We start from the raw sequence: 23,606 nt of genomic DNA, 5'->3' as shown, positions 1-23,606 counted from the left end.
GGGGGGGGGGGGGGGGGGGTCAAAGCCAACACCCCGAGAGCGAACGGGCTCAAATCGGAGGGGAAAAGTGGAGAAATCGAGTCCCCTGCTCCCGGAGAAGCAGGAAGAGAAAGGTCAGAAAAACCTAAAATGCCCGCCGCTCCCGACACGAAAACGGCTTGGCAGCACGTCGGGGAGTCCTACCCCGCGGTTTAATTACTGGCGATTCGACAGAGGAGCCTTCACCCCCTGAAAGGCACCTAGAACAAACCCCCTCGCGAGAGAGCCGGGAGGCCGAATCTCCACAAGCAACACAGCAAAGTGGCCGCGGCATGAGGAAGGAGCCGCGAAACTAATGAGAATCAGCTGAGCTGGGAGCCCTAGAGGAGGTAGGCGGAAGATTGAACCCCGCTCTCTCCTCACCAAATAAAACTGCTGCCTTTTTTTTTTTAAACAAAGAAAGAATAAAAATAAAAAATTTAATAAATAAATCTCTGTGCAAATTAAAGGAGAAAATATTTTATTTTAGTCAGAGTCAGGGGAATGTAATTCTTCCCTGAAAGGCACAACCGAGGAATGGGCATCTCAGGGCACGGCAGCAGAGAAGTGGGGAGAGGGACTGGCACCACTAGTATCACCCACACAGGTCACCGGGAAGGGAACCTAGGCTGATAAATATCAAGGGGCAAAGCCCCCCTAGGAACCCCAAGAGTGAGGGAGACAAAAGTGTCTGCCCTAACACAGACAAAGAAAAAAAAAATTCTGTTTTGGTTTTTTTTAAAATATATAAGAAGTAAATTAAAAAGGTACTTGCGTGAGCTTGCCCCTAAGAAAGAAGAAAATCCAGGGGGCAAGCTACCAGGGAACCAAAGGGTGAGCTGTTCCAACTGCTGGAGACAGACAAATACTGAGGGTTCCTGGGTGGGTTCCATCCTTATATGGGCAGCCTCAGAACTCTGGTCCGTCTCCACCTGCTAGAACGGGGGTTCAACCCATGGTCTGGACTGATCCGGGTACGTACAGGGAATATAGCCTTACACAGTTAAAGCCTCACCTTAGCTGCTACCTCAGCACTGATTTCTTCTTGAGTTTCGGCTAATCGCTTTTTGGCAACTTCTGTTCTCCTATCACAGTCTGCAATGAATGACTGCAAGTGATCCATTGCCTAAAATATTCAAAAGACAATTATTAGAAAAAGCACGAAAGCTCAGAAAGTTTATATATTAAATTAAAAAACAGTTTCTTAAGACTGGAAATATAATTCCTAATCAGAAATGGAGTATAATTAATCAGGTTAATGTTAGTCTATGGGGCTGAACCCAAAGTTTATGCTGCAGAAGTCTTATATTCAGTTTATGCATATATAACAATTTGTGCACAAATTTTCTGTATATAAAAAGCATGTTTTATTCACAAACAATATGCTTTGTGCACAGATTTTTTTGTGTGCATAAATTTTATGCGCAGAAGATACTATTTATGCACAAAAGTTTTCCATGAAGGAAACTTTTTTTTGCTTAATTTTTTCTTAAATTGAGATCCAAATAACTTACAATCTATCACATAGGGGCGGATTTTAAGAGCCCTGCTCGCGTAAATCCGCCCGGATTTACGCAGAGCCCCGGGACTCGCGTAAGTCCCGGGGTTCTCCGAGGGGGGCGTGTCGGGGGCGTGTCGGGGGCTGTCCCGGTCGTCGTGGCGTTTTCGGGGCGTGTCGGCAGCGTTTTGGGGCGGGTACGGGGGCGTGGCTACGGCCCGGGGCGGTCCGGGGGCGTGGCCGCGCCCTCCGTACCCGCCCCCAGGTCGCGGCCTGGCGCGCAAGAGGCCCGCTGGCGCGCGGGGATTTACGCCTTCCAGAGGGAGGCGTAAATCCCCTGACAAAGGTAAGGTGGGGGCTTAGACAGGGCCGGGTGGGTGGGTTAGGTAGGGGAAAGTGAGGGGAGGGCAAAAGGAAGTTCCCTCCGAGGCCGCTCCGATTTCGGAGCGGCCTCGGAGGGAACGGGGGTAGGCTGCGCGGCTCGGCGCGCGCCGGCTATACAAAATAGATAGCCTTGCGTGCGCCGATCCAGGTTTTTAGCAGATACGCGCGGCTCCGCGCGTATCTACTAAAATCCAGCGTACTTTTGTTTGCGCCTGGAGCGCAAACAAAAGTAGGCCTATTCGCGGAGTATGAAAATCCGCCCCATAAGGTATAGATGTCAACCACATAAATTTCAATACAATAGTTAAAAACTTTTCACATTTTGTATTTAATATTTCTCACTTGATTTTCCCCCAGTTTCATGTCCTCCACATTCATACTATATACACACCATTCACACCATGCAGCATAACTATAACATATATAAAATAGCATCATCAATCCAATTTGGATACCTTTGCCCATAAATGAAAATATCCTTTCAAATATAATGAAGACTTCTCGCCTTGCATTTCCCAACATCTTATAAGATCCATTGAAGCAAAGTTCTGCATTGCCATCTTCCAAGCTTTGAAAGAAGGCAATTCATCACCACACCAATGCAAAAGGATCAGTTTCACTAGTGGGACTTTGTCTTATATATTTATAGACTGTCATAAACTGAATGCTTTTTGGGGGTGAGCCTTAATTGAAAAATTATTGGAGGGAAAAATTCTATACTTTTACCCGATTTGAAAAAAATGTTTTGCCTAAATCAGGGAAAGCAATGTCTAGCTGTCTTACTTTCACTGGCTAAGAAACAATACTTTAAGCAAATATCAAAGTCCCATAGATACATTTGTACACCTTTAGAACTGATGATATCTATACGATGAAATGCTTTAAATTGGGTTTCCTGCATGTTGGCGGGTAACAAATAATGTTAAACAGCAGTGAAAACATGTATGATATCTGCAGCTTCAAGTTCTATGCCCAGGTCTCCGACCCACTGTTCTACAATTTTATCCAAATGAGGGAAGTGAAATAATTTCTTCAGATTCAATATCCAAAAGCCAAACCTGTTAAATTTGAGAGTGGTGTAAAAAAATGACTTCAGAAAAATTAAGAACCCCATTGCAAATCTGCAGACCATACTGTCTAGCCTGTAAGTACACAAACAAATTGGAAGCTGGCATGTTCCACTGCTTGAACTGTTGAAATGAATACAGACTTTCCAAATCTGGGTCAATCAATTACCCCAAAGACAAACTTCCAAACAAATCCCCTTTTGTTCCCAAGTATGGAATACAGAAAGCACTAAGCCCTGTTAAGAACTATTTATTTAGTTTTTCCCTCCACCATTTCCATGCTATCCCTATGGCAGTTATCCAAAAAGCTTTAAGACAGACTGGAGAGATGTTTTAGGAGAATGAACTAAATTTATACATTTATATGGATAGGACCATTAGCCCAGTAAATCTTCCCCATCAAATTTGTTATGTGAGGAGGTCCATTCCTGGATATACTGTATTGGTGCAATCTGGAATGGCCAATCCTCCGGCCTTCCTATCACTCATCAAAATATCTCATCTAATCCTGGCACATTTTTTGCACCATAGAAAAGCCGAGATCATGGACTTGTAAATTTGTATATGTTGGCAGTATAATCATTTTAATCACTGCACCTCTCCTCATTACCAATAGAAGGAAGGAGGCGCATTTACTCAGCAGCACTTTCATCTTGTGAAGGAGTCTGTATATGTCCTGAAGAGAAAGCATGACCCAGACTCCCAAACATTTCAAGGCATCTGTGTTCCATTTTAGAGGAAAGGGTCCTCTCCAACATCACTGCAAAGCAGGGTCTAGGGGAAATGCTTCAGATTTAGTACATTTAATCTTGAGTCCCAAAAAAGTACCAAATTCTGTAATATCAATAATTCCAGAGACACTATCCATTGGATTCCCTATGAACAGCATCTCATCTGAAAATAAACAGTTTTATTTGCTTTCTTCCAATCAGAATACCTTTAAAGTCTACCAAATTATGCAGCTTAATAGCCAGGGATTGAAAAGCTAACACACAGAGCAGAAGGGATAAGGGACATCCCTGCCTCGTTCCAAAAGAAAAGATTGAGTGCATGCCCTTCACCAAAATTTGGGCCTCAGGTAAACAGACAGCTTTGTACCCACTGAATAAACTGATGCCCGAAATTAAACTGCTGCAAAAACCACTACATAAAAGGCCACAATTCAAGTTTTGGGATAAGAACATAAGAAAATGCCATACTGGGTCAGACCAAGGGTCCATCAAGCCCAGCATCCTGTTTCCAACAGTGGCCAATCCAGGCCATAAGAACCTGGCAAATACCCCAAAACTAAGTCTATTCCATGTAACCATTGCTAATGTCAGTGGCTATTCTCTAAGTGAACTTAATAGCAGGTAATGGACTTCTCCTCCAAGAACTTATCCAATCCTTTTTTAAACACAGCTATACTAATTGCACTGACCATATCCTCTGGTAACAAATTCCAGAGTTTAATTGTGCGTTGAGTAAAAAAGAACTTTCTCCGATTAGTTTTAAATGTGCCCATGCTAACTTCATGGAGTGCCCCCTAGTCTTTCTACTATCCGAAAGAGTAAATAACCGATTCACATCTACCCGTTCTAGACCTCTCATGATTTTAAACACCTCTATCATATCCCCCCTCAGTCGTCTCTTCTCCAAGCTGAAGTGTCCTAACCTCTTTAGTCTTTCCTCGTAGGGAAGTTGTTCCATTCCCCTTATTTTGGTAGCCCTTCTCTGTACCTTCTCCATCGCAATTATATCTTTTTTGAGATGCGGCGACCAGAATTGTACACAGTATTCAAGGTGCGGTCTCACCATGGAGCGATATAGAGGCATTATGACATTTTCCGTTTTATTCACCATTCCCTTTCTAATAATTCCCAACATTCTGTTTGCTTTTTTGACTGCCGCAGCACACTGAACCGACGATTTCAATGTGTTATCCACTATGACACCTAGATCTCTTTCTTGGGTTGTAGCACCTAATATGGAACCCAACATTGTGTAATTATAGCATGGGTTATTTTTTCCCTATATGCATCACCTTGCACTTATCCACATTAAATTTCATCTGCCATTTGGATGCCCAATTTTCCAGTCTCACAAGGTCTTCCTGCAATTTATCACAATCTGCTTGTGATTTAACTACTCTGAACAATTTTGTGTCATCTGCAAATTTGATTATCTCACTCGTCGTATTTCTTTCCAGATCATTTATAAATATATTGAACAGTAAGGGTCCCAATACAGATCCCTGAGGCACTCCACTGTCCACTCCCTTCCACTGAGAAATTGTCCATTTAATCCTACTCTCTGTTTCCTGTCTTTTAGCCAGTTTGCAATCCATGAAAGTACATCGCCACCTATCCCATGACTTTTTACTTTTCCTAGAAGCCTCTCATGAGGAACTTTGTCAAACGCCTTCTGAAAATCCAAGTATACTATATCTACCGGTTCACCTTTATCGACATGTTTATTAACTCCTTCAAAAAAGTGAAGCAGATTTGTGAGGCAAGACTTGCCCTGGGTAAAGCCATGCTGACTTTGTTCCATTAAACCATGTCTTTCTATATGTTCTGTGATTTTGATGTTTAGAACACTTTCCACTATTTTTCCTGGCACTGAAGTCAGGCTAACCGGTCTGTAGTTTCCCGGATCACCCCTGGAGCCCTTTTTAAATATTGGGGTTACATTTGCTATCCTCCAGTCTTCAGGTACAATGGATGATTTTAATGATAAGTTACAAATTTTTACTAATAGGTCTGAAATTTCATTTTTTAGTTCCTTCAGAACTCTGGGGTGTATACCATCCGGTCTGGGTGATTTACTACTCTTCAGTCTGTCAATCAGGCCTACCACATCTTCTAGGTTAACCGTGATTTGATTCAGTCCATCTGAATCATTACCCATGAAAACCTTCTCCATTACGGGTACCTCCCCAACATTCTCTTCAGTAAACACCGAAGCAAAGAAATCATTTAATCTTTCCACGATGGCCTTATCTTCTCTAAGTGCCCCTTTAACCCCTCGATCATCTAACGGTCCAACTGACTCCCTCACAGGCTTTCTGCTTTGGATATATTTAAAAAAGTTTTTACTGTGAGTTTTTGCCTCTACAGCCAACTTCTTTTCAAATTCTCTCTTAGCCTGTCTTATCAATGTCTTACATTTAACTTGCCAATGTTTATGCTTTACCCTATTTTCTTCTGTTGGATCCTTCTTCCAATTTTTGAATGAAGATCTTTTGGCTAAAATAGCTTCTTTCACCTCCCAATTGTGGCTAAAATTTTGGTCTGGTTCTAAACATCACTCCTGAACTGCGATAAATAGTTCCACTAAGGGGTACAAAATGCTGTAACCCAAGATTTTAGGAACCCCCCCAAAACCATCTGGGTCCAGGGACTTCCCCCAGCTTAAGTTGTTTAATAATGGCCTGTATTTCCCCCTCTCTAACAGGAAACTCCAAATGCCTCTGATCATCCAGAGATAGTTGTGGGAAAACCATCCCCTGAAGAAAAAAATATGGCGACGAGTTTCCACATCTTGCGACACATTTGTGTATAATTGTAAAACAGTCCAAAAACTGAGAAAGTCTCTGAAGTGCCCTTCTGAATCATATTCTGATAATACAGCCTAGTGATAAAAGATTTGTCAAGAGGATCTAATAAGATTGGAGGACAGCCTGCCTGATTTATTACCCCAATGAAATTTATATTAGAAGAATAGCTAATTTTACTTAGCTTTAAATTCTAATAAAGCATCCAGTTCATTATGCACTTTGAGCATCTGTGATTTGAGATCCAGAGTACTTTGTTGCATATGTAATATTTTAAAATGCGCTAACTTTGACAAATCCAAGATCTACTTAGCTCTCTCGCTCTTGGACACCTGGTAAGCTATAATTTGGCCTCTTAAAACAGCTTTGCCAGCATTCCACAGTAGGTAATGGCACTAATCTCCTGTGATGAATTGAAGCTCCTATATTCCTGTTTAGAATGCAAATATTGTATGAATTCTTTATCATGGTATAACAAAGCAGACATTTTCCAGTAAGGAGGGCCTCCCTTCTCTGAAAAGCAAAGATGAGAGACTGTCAGGGAATGATCTGAAGACATCTATCATACCATGACTCCAATAGACACTGTGGGGATCAGAATAAAAAGAAAATTTGTTGTCCTCCAAATGAAGGCGCTAAATGTCTACCAATCCAAGTTCTTTTTCTTTTCCATTATAATCTTTGAGGTATACAACAAAGACAATCCAGGCAAAACATAGAACCACAAAAACTGTGCAGTATACCTACACGTTATCATACAATACGTCCCTTCCCACACTACCCCCCACCTCGTAATAACACTGCGGCAAGATCTCACCAGCATAACAGATTAAAAATTCCCTTTGCTTAAGAGAAGCACAGCTATATTAAGACGAAACGAATTGAGGAGTCTATAAACCCACCCATTAAAGTAGTCAGTCCAGCAGTGCATATAAGGCCCCGCAAGAGTCAGGCAAAGACACGAAGAACTGACTCCAGGTCTCCTTAGCTTTTTCTTCCTGGAGAATCGTTGATACATCGAGCCATATTCCAGCTGAAAAAGTCCGATCATTAACGTTTTACACATTTTGAACGTTGGGGGATCAGGTTTGATCCACTGAAGCAGGATATATTTCTTGGCAATTAAACATACTTTAGAAAAAAATAGTGTGCGCTATAGGAATTAATATTTTCATCACCCAAATCATTATTTAACAGGCAAAAGGAGCAGGACCAGTGGATATCAGTATTTATCAGACTACAAAGTAGATCATGTACAGATTCCCAAAATGCTCGGATAACTTTGCCATAGACAGTGTATCATTGAGGCTTGTAGGCCATCACATTTTAAACAATGATCATTTCCAATCAACCCCATTTTGTGCGCTCACAATGGCGAGAACACAATATGATGAAAAATTATTTGCAGTTCCCTAAGAATAACATTGTTAGACACCTTAGGAATCGATACATAACAGTCCCTCAGCATAGGCTCATCAAGTTCCTCCTCGGTATCTGCCTGCCATTTTTGAACAAGCCTTTCAAAAATTGGGCAAGTTTTAATTTGTTGCAAAAAGGCGTATAGGCGTGACAGGGAAACCATCCTAGTAGCAAACAATTTTAACAATGCAGAGTATCAGGAATTATCCATGGTCCCTGGCTCTGCAGCCTTAATCTTTCAAATCTTAATTTGCCCATACAAAAGAAAGTGTCCATTTTGAAATCCCAATTTATCTTTTCATTCTCCAAAAGAATGCAACCTCCCCGAGCTGGAGTTTATAAAATCCTGCAAGAATCACTCTGAGGGGGGTTCGCTGAACCTGTAGCTTGGGTAGCTATAAGAAAGGAAACCTCGGGTTTCCTCTTAGGGGCAACTGGAATGATACATGAACTGTCAAAGATAAAAATTTATGAACCAAAGCCCAGATATAACGTACATCCAATACTAACCCAAAACCATGTCACAGCCCTTCAATTCTTCAGTTGTGGCATCTAAAACAAATTTAGGGTGGTCACCAGGGAATAATCAGTATAATCAGACTTTGTAAATAGTCTCCCAGAAATCTTAAATTTGTTGCCCAAGCATATAATTTAAAATCCGGAACTCCCAGGCCTCCCTTCACTTTTGGGGCTATTAAAGTCACATAAGATAAACCTGCTTTTTTGCCTCGTCATACAAATAACCGTAACATTTTCTGTATGGCCCCCTGGTCTTTCAAAAGCAAATACCCAGGAATCATCAGGAGCAGTTTAGGAGCTATGATCATTTTTGTAACTGCTATATACCCCTGTAACAAGAGAGGGAGCATTTGCCAACTGCTCAATTACTGACCCAGTTTTTCGATAAGTGGTGGGACATTGATAGAGTAGCACTGAGCTGGACTCCTATGTTTACAGATACCTAGGTATTTAATAGTATCTCACGCCCACTTAATCGGGAAATCCTCCCAGCTCCTTTGCAGAGCACCTGTTACATCCTACGCCTCCGTTTTATCAAAATTTAGCTTAAATTCTAAGACAACTTGATACTGAGACAAAAGATGAAGCACTGCTGGAAACGCCACTTTAGTCTTGGATAATAGTAATAAAATATCATCTGCAAACAATAAGGACTTGATGTAGAACTTAAATTTAAAGTCTTATCAATTATCCATTCTCTCATCTATAATACTTCTTCTACTTGGTTATGTACTAATCTTCGCATATATAAACCTGCCAGACATCTCAGATCTCTCTCAAAAAACTTATTAGATATCCCTACTGTTAAATCAGCAAACTTGAACTTACCAGAAAAAGAGCATTCTCAGTGGCAGGTCCTGTTTTATGGAATTCACTTCCAGATCACATTCGTCTCACTTCATCAATACAACAGTTCAAAAAACTATTGAAAACATACTTATTTCAGAAAGCATACACCTTAACTATTTCATAAACTCAACACTTATTCACCTCAACTGTTCTCTCTTCTTTCAGAAACATTCACACCATATAATATTTACTTTCTGCTAATATCCTTTGAAAAAAAATAGCTGGATATGAATATATACTGCACTATGTTAGCTCTTGATTGTTTTATTTTTGTTTTTATTTTGTCAAGTTCATTTATTGTGTATGTTTGGTTGTAAACCGTTTTGATTAATTCTTTTGAATTGTAAAAGCGGTATATAAACATTTTTAAATAAATAAATAAATAAACAAAATTACAGTTACCTCCCTATTTTGGCACACTTTGAGAACAAGATGTCCACTATCAGAATAATCAATAGTGGAGACAAGGGGCACCCCTGTCTCGTTCCCTGCCTAACAGGGAATGCCTCAGGCAGTTTGGCATTGATTAAAATTCTAGCAGATGGATTAGAGTACAGCAAGGAGATATATTGATATATTTGGCCCGCAAAGCCAAATTCCTGCAGGACTTGGAACGGCCAAGCAACCCTGTCAAAAGCCTTTTCTGTGTTACAGCTAACTAAGAAAGGTTTCTTGGACAAAACTGCAGACAGACCCCTCCAGTACTGCATGTACCTTGTATGTGTTAGAAATGGAGCACCTGCCAAAAACAAAGCCCACTTGATCAGGTGAGATCAATGTGGGCATGAGATGTTTCAAGCAGTTGGCCAGAATCTTAGCACACAGCTTGATATATGAAAATTGGTTCTTACCTGCTAATTTTCGTTCATGTAATAACACAGATCAGTCCAGAGAAGTGGGTTGTGTATCCCTACTGGCAGATAGAGTCAAAGAACCAAAACTTTGGGCACTGCCATATAAACTAGAGTGCCACCTGCAGTCCCTCAGTATTGTCCTGTACCATAAGAACATGCCATACTGGGTCAGACCAAGGGTCCATCAAGCCCAGCATCCTGTTTCCAACAGTGGCCAATCCAGGCCATAAGAACCTGGCAAGTACCCAAAAACTAAGTCTATTTCATGCTATTGTTGCTAGTAATAGCAGTGGCTATTTTCTAAGTCAACTTAATTAATAGCAGGTAATGGACTTCTCCTCCAAGAACTTATCCAATCTTTTTTTTAAACACAACTATACAAACTGCACTAACCACATCCCCTGGCAACAAATTCCAGAGTTTAATTGTGCGTTGAGTAAAAAAGAACTTTCTCCGATTAGTTTTAAATGTGCCACATGCTAACTTCATAGCGTGCCCCCTAGTCTTTCTATTATCCGAAAGAGTAAATAACCGATTCACATCTACCCATTCTAGACCTCTCATGATTTTAAACACCTCTATCATATCCCCCCTCAGCCGTCTCTTCTCCAAGCTGAAAAGTCCTAACCTCTTTAGTCTTTCCTCATAGGGGAGTTGTTCCATTCCCCTTATACCCAAGCCCATGCTAACAGAACTAAGGAGCGAGGGGTAGCAATCAACAAACCCTGACTACTCCTTCGCCCCACACAAAAACCAAAACAAACCAACTGTGAATAACTGCTCCATCAATCCGTTCTGCAAAAGGGAGCTTCATGAAAAATTATAGGCCAATGCAGTCTTTCGGTATCTGAAGAAAGGGGTGGGCCTCTGGACCGATCTGTGGTATTACAGGAACGAAAATTAGCAGGTAAGAACCAATTTTCATTTCCTGAACATACCCAGATCAGTCCAGAGAAGTGGGATGTACCCAAGCCACCCTACACTGGGCGGGAACCTGAAAGACCCGCACGCAGAACACTCTCACCGAAGGATGATTCATCAGTAGCCTTGACGTCCAATTGATAAAACTTAGTGAAAGTGTGAATAGAAGACCATACTGCCGCTCTACAGATCTCCTGAGGCGACAGGAGTTGACCCACTGCCCAGGACATAGCCTGGGCCCTAGTGAAATGAGCTCTGAGACCCACAGGAATTTGACGTCCACGAGTTATGTAAGCAGAGCAAACAGCTTCCTTAATCCAACGAGATATGGTCGCTTTAGATGCTTTATCCCTTTTATTTGGACCCCCAAAGAGAATGAACACGTGATCAGAACGTCGGAAGTCATTGGTAATTTCCAGATAACGCAAGAGAGCGTGTCGCACATCCAAAAGATGAAGGTCTCTGTCCTGAGAAGAGTCCCTAGACCAATGTGGGAACCCTAGGAGCTCCACAGTCTGATTTACGTGAGAAGCCGAAAAAACCTTAGGGACGAAAGATGGAACCGTGCGTAACGACACCCGATCGTCGTGGATCCGTAGGAAGGGGTCCCGACATGACGCCTGTAACTCTGAAATCCTACAAGCCAAGTAAATGGCCACCAAAAACACCGTCTTTAAAGTCAGATCCTTCAGAGAAGACCTGCGGATAGGCTCGAAAGGGACACTACAGAGCACCCGCAGAACTAAATTCGAGTTCCACTCTGGGCACAAAGAGCGGACTGGCGGTCGCAAATGCTTGACCCCCTTAAGAATCCGAGCAATATCAGGGTGCGCTGCAAGCGAATAACCGTTGAACCTTCCCAGCAATGCACCCAGAGCCGCAACCTGCACCTGAAGGGAATTGAACGCTAACCCCTTAGCGAGTCCTGCTGCAGAAAGTCAAGCACCCGAGGGATATCGGCCGCTAAAGAATCGCAGTTCCGCTGATGACACCACAACTCAAAAAGCTTCCAGACTCTTCACACCTTTGCAGCTCATTACTGTTTGGACAAAGAAGGACGACAAGATTCAGCCTATGGACAATCTGTCTTAAAGAATTTGTTTCCAGTATAATCTCAACTCCTTCTACATCCAACTTGCTGTGATTTTTGGCTGCCTCATTTCTACCAACAATACTTCAATGTTGCTTCTCTACAAAATGACTCAGCCTATAGCTTGCTAATCACCCATATGTGAGGACTTGCATCCTGCTTGTCCTGGGATAAAGCAAAATTGCTTAGCTTGTAATAGGTGTTATCCCAGAACAGCAGGATGTAGTCCTCACGAAACCCACCCGCCACCCCGCCGAGTTGGGTCCGATACGTTTTATTACTTTATTTTTTGCTAAAGCTTATTGCTACATACGAGACTGAAGGGAGACCCCTGTGGCTGAGAATATCATGGCATGCTGGGCATGCTCAGTGGGCTCAGTGTACCAGTCAAAAGTTTCTAGAAACTTTGACAAAGTTTTCCGTGTTAGGGTTCAGTCAGTGACGTCACCCACATATGAGGACTAGCATCCTGCTTGTCCTAGAATAACTTGTTTTTTTATTTCTAAAACTTCCTTAGTTAGTGTTACAATAGATTTCTCCAAAAATTGTTACGCCGTCCATATGGTTGAGAGTTATTTCTGTTGTAGACTGTAAAATTATCTCCAGCTTAGGGAACTCCTTCCCTCCACCTCCTCCTCCCACTGCAGCGCTGGCACCCAACTCCAGACCGGAGGTTCCCGACATCTCGGCATAGGTAGTCCTGTACCTCCACTACCCCTCTGGGGCTGTACCTTTGCCGCTTTCTCCAATATGGTAAATCCAGCACTGTTATTCCTTGCCCAGCCGCTCCTTCCCATCCTCAGGAACCTCCCGACGGGAAAGCGGTCTCCAGTTGCTCTCCTTCCACATCGCGGCCTGGTGGTGCCAGCCTGTTTGGAGAACCAGGGCTAAGAGATGTTTCTATGGTCAGGAAGGACGGCTCACACTCCTCAGTCGTCTCTTCAGCGACAAGCTCTCCCAGTGTTAATGGTGATGCTGTTGCAAAGAAGTTTCCTATGCGGGGTTGATTTAATTCTAACGGGGTAGAAGTTACCTCTACTCTTCCTTTCTGCTTCTTAGCAGCACAGAAGGTCTCAAGTGCCTGTTTGTGGTAGCAGTATATCTGCGACATCAGGGCATCCAAGCCTTCCCTTACTTGGACTACTGGCCTGTGATGGCAAACTCCAAATATGTACTAACCTCCCTGCAAAAGGTGGTACAACTGCTACAATCACTAGAATTCCTAATGACTTTTGAGAAAGTCACCTCTAATTATATCCTGGAAAATCAAATTCAATGGAGCATGGACAGATTCTCTACAGGACAGAGCTTTCCTCCCTTCAGATTGAGGAATACTTGACTATGGATTAGTCAACAGCCAGAGAATTTCTAATCATTCTGGGCCACATGGCGGAAATTCACGTATTTTCCCCCGTCCCAATGGGACCAGCCCACACAAACTTAGTCTACTCTTCAGGAAGGATCCCCACACCATCTACTTCCTCACCAAGTCATGCTAGTGACAGATGCCTCCACGAGACCCTTTCAAACTCAAGAAATGTAGCCAGACAGTTTCAAATCAACCTCTTAGAAGTGAGAGTGATCAAATATGCTCTAGCAGCATTCACCTGCTTCCTTCAGGAGAAAAGCATTCTCATTCAAATCAACAAAGCAGCCGCTATGTTCTATATGAACAAGCAAGAAGGCACAGGGTCATGGACTCTTGCCACAAAGCAATAAAGATATGGTAATAGGCATGCAAATATCAAGCTGATTTGCAAGTGACCTACCTTCTGGAGATCTCTAACATGTTAGCAGAATGCCTCATATTTTTTCCATCTATCTACAGCAGACAACAGCAGACAGACTATTCAGTCTATGGGGTCTCTCAGCAATCAACCTATTTGCATCACTGCAAAAAAGGAAACTGAAATAATTTTGCTCCATTGTTCCAAGCGACCTTAGATCAGCTCAAGATGCTTTTCTATTCAATTGGCATGCAGATCTCATGTACACTTTTCCACAGATTCTCCTTGTTAACTCAAAAATAGGGAAGTCTTATGTTCTTAAGTCTATTTCATCTGTACCTTCCCTCCCTCAACTCGATAGCTTGGATGCTGAATGCTCAATAAATCGCTGAATTGTCATTAGCCAAGGAAGTTAAGGACATTTTAGTGTCTGCCAGAAAACCATCAACTAGAAGAGCTTATGATTTTAAATGGAAAAGTTCTCCACATGGTGTCAACACAATACCCTAAATCCATTTGCATGCAAACTGAGTTATTGAACCATTTGCTCACTTTTTCAACACATCATCACTGAGTACATCTAGAAACATAGGCTTACCCTCAGTTTGAGCATAGTAAGCTGCTATCTCAACTCAAGAAAGTCTTATGGCATGTCAAACCTCCAGTCATTAAACCACCTGTTACCTGGAACTAAATGTGTTTCTGGCACAACTGATGAAGCCACCATATGAACCACTGGCGTAGGATTCATTCAAGTTTCCAGCATGGAAAGTAATATTCCTGCTAACAGTAACGTCAGTCAGAAGAGTCAGTGAGTTTCAGGCTTTAGTTCATTATCTGCATTATACACAGTTCTACTCAAGTGACCCATACAGAGCTAATGATCCCACTCTACCACCAAAAGTGAAGGTCACATAATGCCCAAGCAACAGCTCTATCATTCAGGGTTAACTCTGAACATTTAAGAGTCCTACCTGCACCTATGCCCTAAATTGGCAACCTTATGTCTACCACACATTTCATTGTTCTGATATATCTTAAGATTTATTTATTTATTTATTTATTTTTACTATGAATGTTCTTTACATGAGCAGTTAAGGTTCTTTGATATGACGTGAAATGTTTTAGAATATTTTGGTTTTGTATGTTTATTATTTTATTATGAATATCCTTCATGCAAATACTAGAATGCTAAGGCTGCAGTTTAGAAATTTTGTAAATAAATGTAAGCTGGCTAGGATTTTTAAGCACTTTATAAATAAAAAAAAAAAAAACCATAACCAACTTGATTTGCACTTGCCTTTGGTTAAGTACCTTTTCCTCCAAGTTCTTGGAGAAGTTCATTAACTGCTATTAATCAAGTTGACTTAGGGAATTAGCCACTGCTATTAATTGTATCAGTAGAATGGGATCTTCTAGGTGTTTGGGTACTTGCCAGGTTCTTATGCCCTGGTTTGGCCTTTGTTGGAAACAGGATGTTGGGCTTGATGGACCCTTGGTCTGACCCAGCATGGCAATTTCTTATGTTCTTATCCAATAGTGACTGCTAAGGATAACACTCCACAAAACTCAGGGGCCATACAGTTCCCAGAAATGCATTTACAGACTGAATATAAAAAATGCCGATATCACCAGTTCTCACAGAGACAGGAGCATATAATCTTAAAACGTTTAACAAATTGAACGGTGAACAGAAAAAAAATGTATTTAATCTTCAAACAATCAACAGGTAAAATAACAAGAATTCAATACTTATCACTATCTAGACACTCCATTTAAAGTTTTGGTGTTTTTTGGTTTTTTTTACTACAAGGGCCTTTGACAGGCAGCAGGAGGGTGGGCAGAGGTCTGCCAAGACCCCAGAGGGCACTTTAAACATAAGGGGGGAGGCATTTTGACCACATGGCCCTTTAACATACATCCTGGGGTCATCGAGAAGCATTAATGCCTGATGTCCCCATGATGTTTCAACTACAGTTCCTCCTCCATTTTTGATAAAACACGGCTTGAATTTGAGAAAAGCCGTGTTTTATTTACAAAGGATTTCCTATATATTAGCTGCTTTGCATGCATTAGCAAATTTTATGCTTGTAAAACAGCTAGCTTCAAAAGATGATGGATTTTAGATTAAGATATTGCGAACATCACGCGATCAACTGTTTTACGCACATTAATCTCCTATTGTGATTTAGTAAATACACCCCTTAGATTGTAAGCCCTCTGGGGATAGGGAAATACCTTCAGTACCTGAACATAACAGACTCTGAAATGCTTGAAAAACAATATAAATCAAAATAAAAATCCAGGGATAAAAAGAATTTGCCTTGTTTTCATCGCTACAATCACTCAAAGAGTTTCCATAGGGAAATAGGAAATCTGAAGACATTTGTTGAACTTTCAGACCCAGGATGGGTCTTTAATAACCATCCTTCTTCGGGACCACAAAGTAAATGGAATATTGACTTTGACCCTGATCCTGAAGCATCACAGGTTTAACAGCCTGTAAACAATGAAGCCTTTCTTGTGTAGCCTTCATAGCCACACCCTCTCGGGCAGTGACACAAATGGTGTCACCATAAAAGTGTTGGAAATGGGAGTGACAAATTCTAGGGAATACCCATTCTGTACAACATTCAGGACCCACTGGTCTGAAGCGGTGCAAGTTCACTCCTGGTAATATCATTAAAGAAGGCTGTCTATGGTGCCATCCCAGAGGGGATCATTGATTCGCTGTGTAGAGCAGGAAGCTCCTTAGGTCCTCGTACTGTCATTCCTAGGCGTTCTGACTCACAAGGACAAATTCCTGCCTTTAAACTTGCTTATTTGGTAGGAAGATTGTTTCCCTAGTTTATATATTCTGGTCTCCTTGAAATGACCACAAATATTAGTACAGGAAGCTGAATGGATTATCTTCACAGAGCTTAAAAGATTTAACCTCCCCAGGGTCCATGACTAATATCTCCAAACCTTATCCAAACAATAACTTCCCTTTAAAAGGAAGCTTGCTGAAACAGGTCTTAGATGCTGTATCTGCCACCATAAGAATATAGCACAAGAAAAGTTGGAATAACAAAACAGCTTCTGAGCAGCAACAACAAAGGCCGCCAACCTAGAGGAAATCTTAACAAGGTCAAAGAAGGCATCTGCCAAAAACACAGCACCCACTTCTAGTTGATTCACTTTGGGACTCTGAGAACTGCACCCAGCATAAGACTGCCTGAGCCAAGTAGCCCACCAGTGTCCACTAGGACACTCATCTTATGCATCACAGTCAAGACCAAAGCATCCACCTGTGGCAAATGGAAAAATATCTGACCTCCATCAAATTAGGATACAGTTAGCTCATGGCTGAGACATCTTTCTGTTGCCTTTCAGGGATTCTGATTCCAATAAGATATTGCCATGCACAGCCTGATGCATGGGAAGGCTTTGGATGGCTTGCAGACTCCTTTGAAGATAGAATCTCCCACTAGAAGTACCTCAAATCTTGCAATCTGACATCTAGAGGGATACAAAAACCTACAACATATTTTGTCCTTACGGATTAACTAGATAGAGGCATCCTCTCCTTCAGAGGATAACCCTGCTTCTTACAGACTATGTACCTCAAAGTTGTTTTCTCTACTAGTGACCTCAAGAAGGAACTCCCATTCTAGTCAAATTCTTCTACTCCCTCAATCTAGGGCACTTAAGTACTGAGCCCTGTGAAAGGAGAAAGGCCTCTCTGAAATAGGCGTAAGTGCCCCTCCCCCACCAGAACTCTACAACACCCAGAAAGCTTGGTGCAATACCACAATAAAATTCAGATATAAATAAGAGACTGAGGAGCAATGGAGACGGCCAAGGACTCTCAATAAGTCTTGCCCTGTGGTAACAAAACTGGGAATCCACCAGAACCAAAACTGACCATATCAAAAGGCACCATAAGTGGTAACAAGCCACACTGCACAGGCCTCCGCTGGAGACTGAGCAGCTTAACCCCAGTTACGCCTTTGGAATCCCAGGCTGGGTGTCTGCAAGGGAGCCAGAAGCTGTCTTGAAAGTCTCCCCCTACAAGATATCAAGCCCAACACATGTGGAACAAAGGGAGCCACCATGCTGGAAACTCATCAGCACCTGCAGCTGCTCCCTCAGCCATCGTGCGTATTTGCAGACTTGCCACCATATTAGCTCTGAGGATCTGAGTGCCACCCATCAGTGGGAAAAATGCAAATTGCCCAGCACCCAGAAGAGGAATCCAGCCTAGTCTAAGACGACTGCAACAAAATTCAGCTATCCAGCATAGATTATATATAAAGCAAGATACTCTGAACACATGGATGATGTATACATATAGATAGGAGGAAGTACAATGATCACATGAGTAAAGCATACATATAGATAAGAAGCATAGCATCAGAAGACACAAGATAAATTAAATACAACCAGTAAGAGAACCTAGGGGAAAGAATCTATGGTCCCAACAGATTGGGTAGACAGAGTGATATCCAATCTGTTGGGAAGAGTCTCTGAGCAGTTACGTTAGGAAGGGAGAGGACTCGTTGATTGGGTTGCCCTGTCACAATGAGATTCAAGGTACAATGAAGCAGTGGATAGGCACCCATCGTTCACTGACCCTCTTTCTTGAACTGAAGGCAACCTGAGTGGACTTCCCCCCGGCATGATGTCCCTGGTGACAGCTGAACGACGATGCATATAGCAGAAACCTGGGTTGACTCAGGCTAGAGTTTCACGGGACCACTCTCCTTGACTGCTGGCATAGCCGGAAGATCCTTCGGTAATCTGGAGTTCAACGTTAGCTATGACACCAAGGATTCATCCTGAGGAGATGATAGGGCGTGTCGGTGCCATCGCAGCCTGTCCGATGCTGTTGTCCCCTTCTTGCTCAGCAGGGGGCAGAAAATACATGCTTCCTGGATAGCAGAGAAGGTTTGATCTGTGTTCTCCACCTTGCGTGCTTGGTGCTATTACCAGAGTAGTCCTTCCAGGCAGGGTACTTACTGGAAGACCCCCCCTACGCCATGCTTCCGGATCGGTAGGTTCAGGTATGTTGATGTGTCCTTCAATCTCCCCAGTGTTGGATGCTAGTAGGAGTGCATCTGGTGGAGGATGGATCACCCTTCCTGACAGCAGGTCTCGTGTATATCCATGGGCATTAGCTTCCCAATGGGTGGACGAAGCAAGCGTGCGTCCCATGGTCGAATACGCAGATTCATCCAGAAGAGAGGCCGCAAGGAGAAGGTACCTTTGGTGCCCTTTGGTTTATCCTCCAGCAGCTTATGTGACATTCTTACCCAGATGCTTCACCAGCAATTCTAAGACCTCTACGAACAACAGCTTTCCCTTGAAGAGTAAAGCTCCTAATTGGGACTTAGACCAAACATCCGCCGACCAGTTCCACAACCAAAGAAGCTGTCTGTCCGATACCGCTGACATAGTCCATGAGGACGTTCTAATGAGGTCATAACACGCATCTGCTCCACAGACCACTATGGTTTCCAGCGGTTCAGCCTGTTTGCAGTCTGATAATACGATGTCAGTCAGAAGCAAATCGCTGAACCCAGTGTAAACCAGCTTGAAGCATGGAACTGCAGCACACTGCAGCTCGAATGCGCAGAGCAGACAAGATATTTATCTTTTTGAGATGGACCTCCAACTTCCTATCTTGTATGTCCTTAAGCACAGCAGAACCAGCCACCGGGATAGTCATCTTCTTGGTGACAGCTGACACTGAGGCATCCTTCTTTGGCTTCCATAAAAAAACAAAACACACACACAAAAAAAAAAAGTGTCCTCCAGCAACAGATATAACTTATCCATAGCTCAGCCAATCTTCAGCCCGGTATCTGGAGTTTCCCCACTCTCGGAGCACCAACTTCTTCACAGACATATGGAACAGGAAAGCTTTAGCCACCTCTTCATGATCAGATTCTTCACTCAGTTCCTTAATGACATACAGAATCAGGGGCTACAACTCCTCTCTGTGGAAAAAGAAAAACCACCTTAGGATCATCCCCTTCAACTGTTGAGCTTGGCCCATCCCCTCATCTGGGTCTTGAAGGTCCGGAGAAGCACCTATGTCCGGAGGGTCCACTACTGGAGACTCACTCATCAACGGCCTGTGAGAGCGGTGGAGGAAGAGCTCCCTCTCCTGCTGCCCTCAAGTTGCTGCCTGAAAAGTATTCAAGATGGCCACTATTCCCCCTGAAACCAGGAAAAGGTCACCTGGCAAATCGGCATCTCCCGAACTCCTTGCTGCTGCCTGAGGGCGGTCCCGCTGCCACCACCAGAATTCCCGTGCTGCCCTCTCCCACGGAGAGGCAGCGAAAACAAAGGCCACCCTGCATGAGACATGTGCGATTCTCCGCAAGCCGCACAACAGCTACCATGCAGCATGGCTGCCGAACAAGCGAGTGAGCAGGAAAGACAGTGCCGCTAAGAGGATGCCTGAAGAAATAGGTCCAGTGCAATTTCCGAAATGGATTATTTTTATCCTTGGTACCTCATTGAGAGTGTTTACATTCCTTTTCTGTGGTTTGTTTCTTAAGCTTCAGTGCTGTTTGTGATGCACCATGCGTTGGGAGTGTCACTGAGTTTTGCTCCGTGCGCCATTCAGATGCACCGTGTCTCAGTTTCTGAGGTGCTGCTTGTCAGGAGAATGGGTGCACCATGAGATGGGCACTTCGACACAGCTTTTGTTGTGGACTCTTAAGCATCATGATGCAGGTTATACAACAGTGTCTGACGCAAATACCTTTTTGGAAGCCTCTCCAGAGCCTTTCGAGGTAGTACGCTGATACGTTTTTTCCAACTTTTTGGTTGGAACAGGTACTAACTGTCGAATGAGCTGGGGAATCCCAGGGCTTACTCAGTTTTTGCTTCAACCCATCTGACTGTTTTCATGTCTAGAGTCATCCAGTGGATTTGCTGTGGCTGCTCCGAGATGAATAGGAAGAACTTTGATCACCAGAGGCAGATCTGCTTCTACTTTCTGCCCTGAGAGCTGTTATTTTTTCTGCTTGTGATCTCTGGTCCCTTGTTGACATTCTTCCAGTCTGGGCACTTTTTCTGGCCGTGGTCTGGGTCTAGGCAGAGATAGCAGTAATTAGGGACATTATCTGTCCACAAGTGCAGTATTTAAAATCTGCAGATTTTCTTCAAGACCATTTTCCCCAGATAGCACCAAAAAGTGCTGTTTTGAAGTAGCTTTCGCAAGAAACAGAGGAGAAAAAATGTTTTCTTGTCGAGAGAGAGCGAGCTGTCCATGTGAAACACAGACAAAAATAGACTGAAGAATGCCAGAGGCAACACCACATGTTCAGTACAGCTCGAAGCTCTACTAGCTTGGGGAGATCCAACAGATCATGACCAATTCATCCTGCTTATCAATGGAAAATTTTACTCCCATGTTAGTGTAGGTTTTATTACATTGGTCCCTAAAGAATCTCAAAAACTGTTTTTTTGTGGTCAGAAAATTATGATTTCTCCTGACATGGTACATCCTACTTAATGTAACAGAAAGCTGTTTCTTCAGTTATAAAAGCAAGTTTGCTTACCGTAAACGGTGTTTCCGTAGATAGCAGGACGAATTAGCCATGCTGTCATGGGAACTGTCCATCAAAGCCTGGGAGGCGGAGCTTCAAAGTGATGTCAGAGCTTTGCACGCTCTAATCGACTCTCCTCACTCTGTGATAAAGCAAGCGTGGTCGTGAAGGCGAAGGTAGACTGGTCAGGGAGGTCAGTGGGTCCGCATGGCTAATTCATCCTATCTACGGAAACTTGCTTTTTCCCCGTCGATAGCAGGGCTGAATTAGCCATGCTGTCATTGGAGTCCGAAGCTCAACATCACGCTGAATTAACGTCTTTTGTCCCTGTATGGTGCAGCGTGAATAAGGTTATGTGACAGTCTAACCTGCAGATTTCGCGGACAACGACTGTAAAAGTGTTCTTCCCAACCTGGCGTCTTTTGCCGTTTGCTGGTCTAAACAGTAATGGGAAGTGAATGTGTGAAGAGATGCCCACGTGGCTGCCGTGCAAATGTCCAGTGGTGGAACATGCTGTAGATGAGCCAATGAGGTTGCCACCACATGGGTTTGATGAGCGGTGGGGAGAGAAGACAGTTTGGACTGTCGTTTATCATAGCAGAAAAGTATGCATTGAGTAATCCAGCTAGAGATGGTACGTTTAGCTACTGGAAGTCCCGGAGCATTTGGGTTGAAGGATACAAAGAGTTGCGACGCTCTTAAGCTAATGCTTTCTTGCAGTCCAATCTATGGAGAAGCTTCTCCCTTTCGTTCTGATGTGGTTTGGGACAAAACGTCGGCAGTTCAATGAATTGGTTCAGGTGAAAATGCGATACCACCTTCGGTAGAAACGCCAGGTGGGTGCGTAGGAGTACCTTATGATGATAAAATGGCAGATACAGGCTATAGTGCACTAATGCCTGTAATTCGCTGACTCGCCAAGCCGAAGTGACTGCGATAAGGAAGACAACCTTCCAGGTAAGAAATTTGATGTGAGCCGATTCCATCGGTTCAGAGGGCGGTAGCATCAGTTGCTCTAGGACCAGGTTCAGGTTCCATGGTACGGGGGTCTTTGAGACCGGGCTTCGAAGGTGAGTGAGCCCTCGGATAAAACGAGAGACCATTGGGTGAATGGAAATGGGTTGGCCATCATGAAGCCTGTGGAAGGCAGCGATTGCACAGAGGTGAACCCTGACCGAGGCTGTGGCAAGACCTGCGACGTATAAGATGTGCAGATAGTCCAATAAAACGTCTGGTGTACAGGTGAGAGGGTCAATACCCCTGGACTCGCACCATGTGGCGTACCGCTTCCACTTGAACTGATAATTTCTTCTCGTAAACTGCTTTCGGGATGCCAGTATCACATCTTGTACTGTGATGGAAAATCCTTGTTCTGATAGAAGGATCCATTCAACCTCCAAAGCTGTTAGATGTAAGGAGGCGTGTAGAAGGTGAAGGAGGGTACCCTCCTCTTGGGACAGAAGATCTTCTCGATTCGGTAATCGAAATGGGTTTTCCGTGGACAGCTGTAGAAGGTGAATGTACCACGGTTGAAGTGGCCAGGCCGGCACCACGAGGATCAGTTGCGTGCCGTCCTGCATGCATTTTTGTAGCGTCCTGGTGATGAGAGGAATGGGAGGAAACGCATACATTAAGGGTTCTGTCCATGGAATGAGGAAAGCATCCTGGGCGTACCTGTGTGGGCTTGGCCACACGGAGCAGAAGTGAGTCACCTTTCTGTTGGCCTCTGTGGCAAAGAGGTCTATCGTTGGTCTTCCCCACCTGTGGAAGATGGCCTCCGCTACTACAAGATTGAGGGACCCATTCGAGTGGATGGAACACTTGGCTCAATTTGTCTGCCCGGGTATTGGAGATGCCCGGTAGATAAGTTGCCTGCAACTGAAATGAATGGCGGGTGGCCCACAGTAGTATGGTGAGGGCTTCCCAGCAGAGTATCCATGAGCCTGACCCTCCCTGATTGTTGATATAAAGCATGGCCACTTGGTTGTCCGTGTAGGCCATGACCTTGAAGGTAAGAGACAAAAGGTGCGCAATGCGTACCGGATCGCTCGTAGTTCCAGGAGATAGATTTGAAACGATGGTTCCTGTCTGGTCCAGAAGCCTTGCGTCTGTAAGTGGTTGAGATGAGCCCCCCAGCCCTTGCGGGAGGCCTCCGTAGTGAGGACCGCATTGTGTGGTAAC

At 43.5% G+C, this 23,606-nt stretch overlaps 1 protein-coding gene across 8 annotated transcripts in view; it reads right to left on the bottom strand.

Moving 5' to 3' along the window:
• The window catches only part of LOC115084931 (putative RNA-binding protein Luc7-like 2), a 291,251-nt gene that overhangs the window by 203,776 nt on the left and 63,869 nt on the right, over positions 1 to 23,606 (bottom strand). For all 8 annotated transcript variants that reach the window (XM_029590358.1, XM_029590361.1, XM_029590359.1 and 5 more), the window contains one exon: positions 1,034 to 1,144. In XM_029590358.1, coding sequence (XP_029446218.1) covers positions 1,034 to 1,144 — 111 coding nt within the window. The remainder of the gene's footprint in view (positions 1 to 1,033; positions 1,145 to 23,606) is intronic.

Source organism: Rhinatrema bivittatum, chromosome 2 (genome assembly GCF_901001135.1).
Source record: "Rhinatrema bivittatum chromosome 2, aRhiBiv1.1, whole genome shotgun sequence".
NCBI classification, from domain to species: domain Eukaryota; kingdom Metazoa; phylum Chordata; class Amphibia; order Gymnophiona; family Rhinatrematidae; genus Rhinatrema; species Rhinatrema bivittatum.
This window is presented reverse-complemented; position numbering and strand designations above follow the sequence as displayed.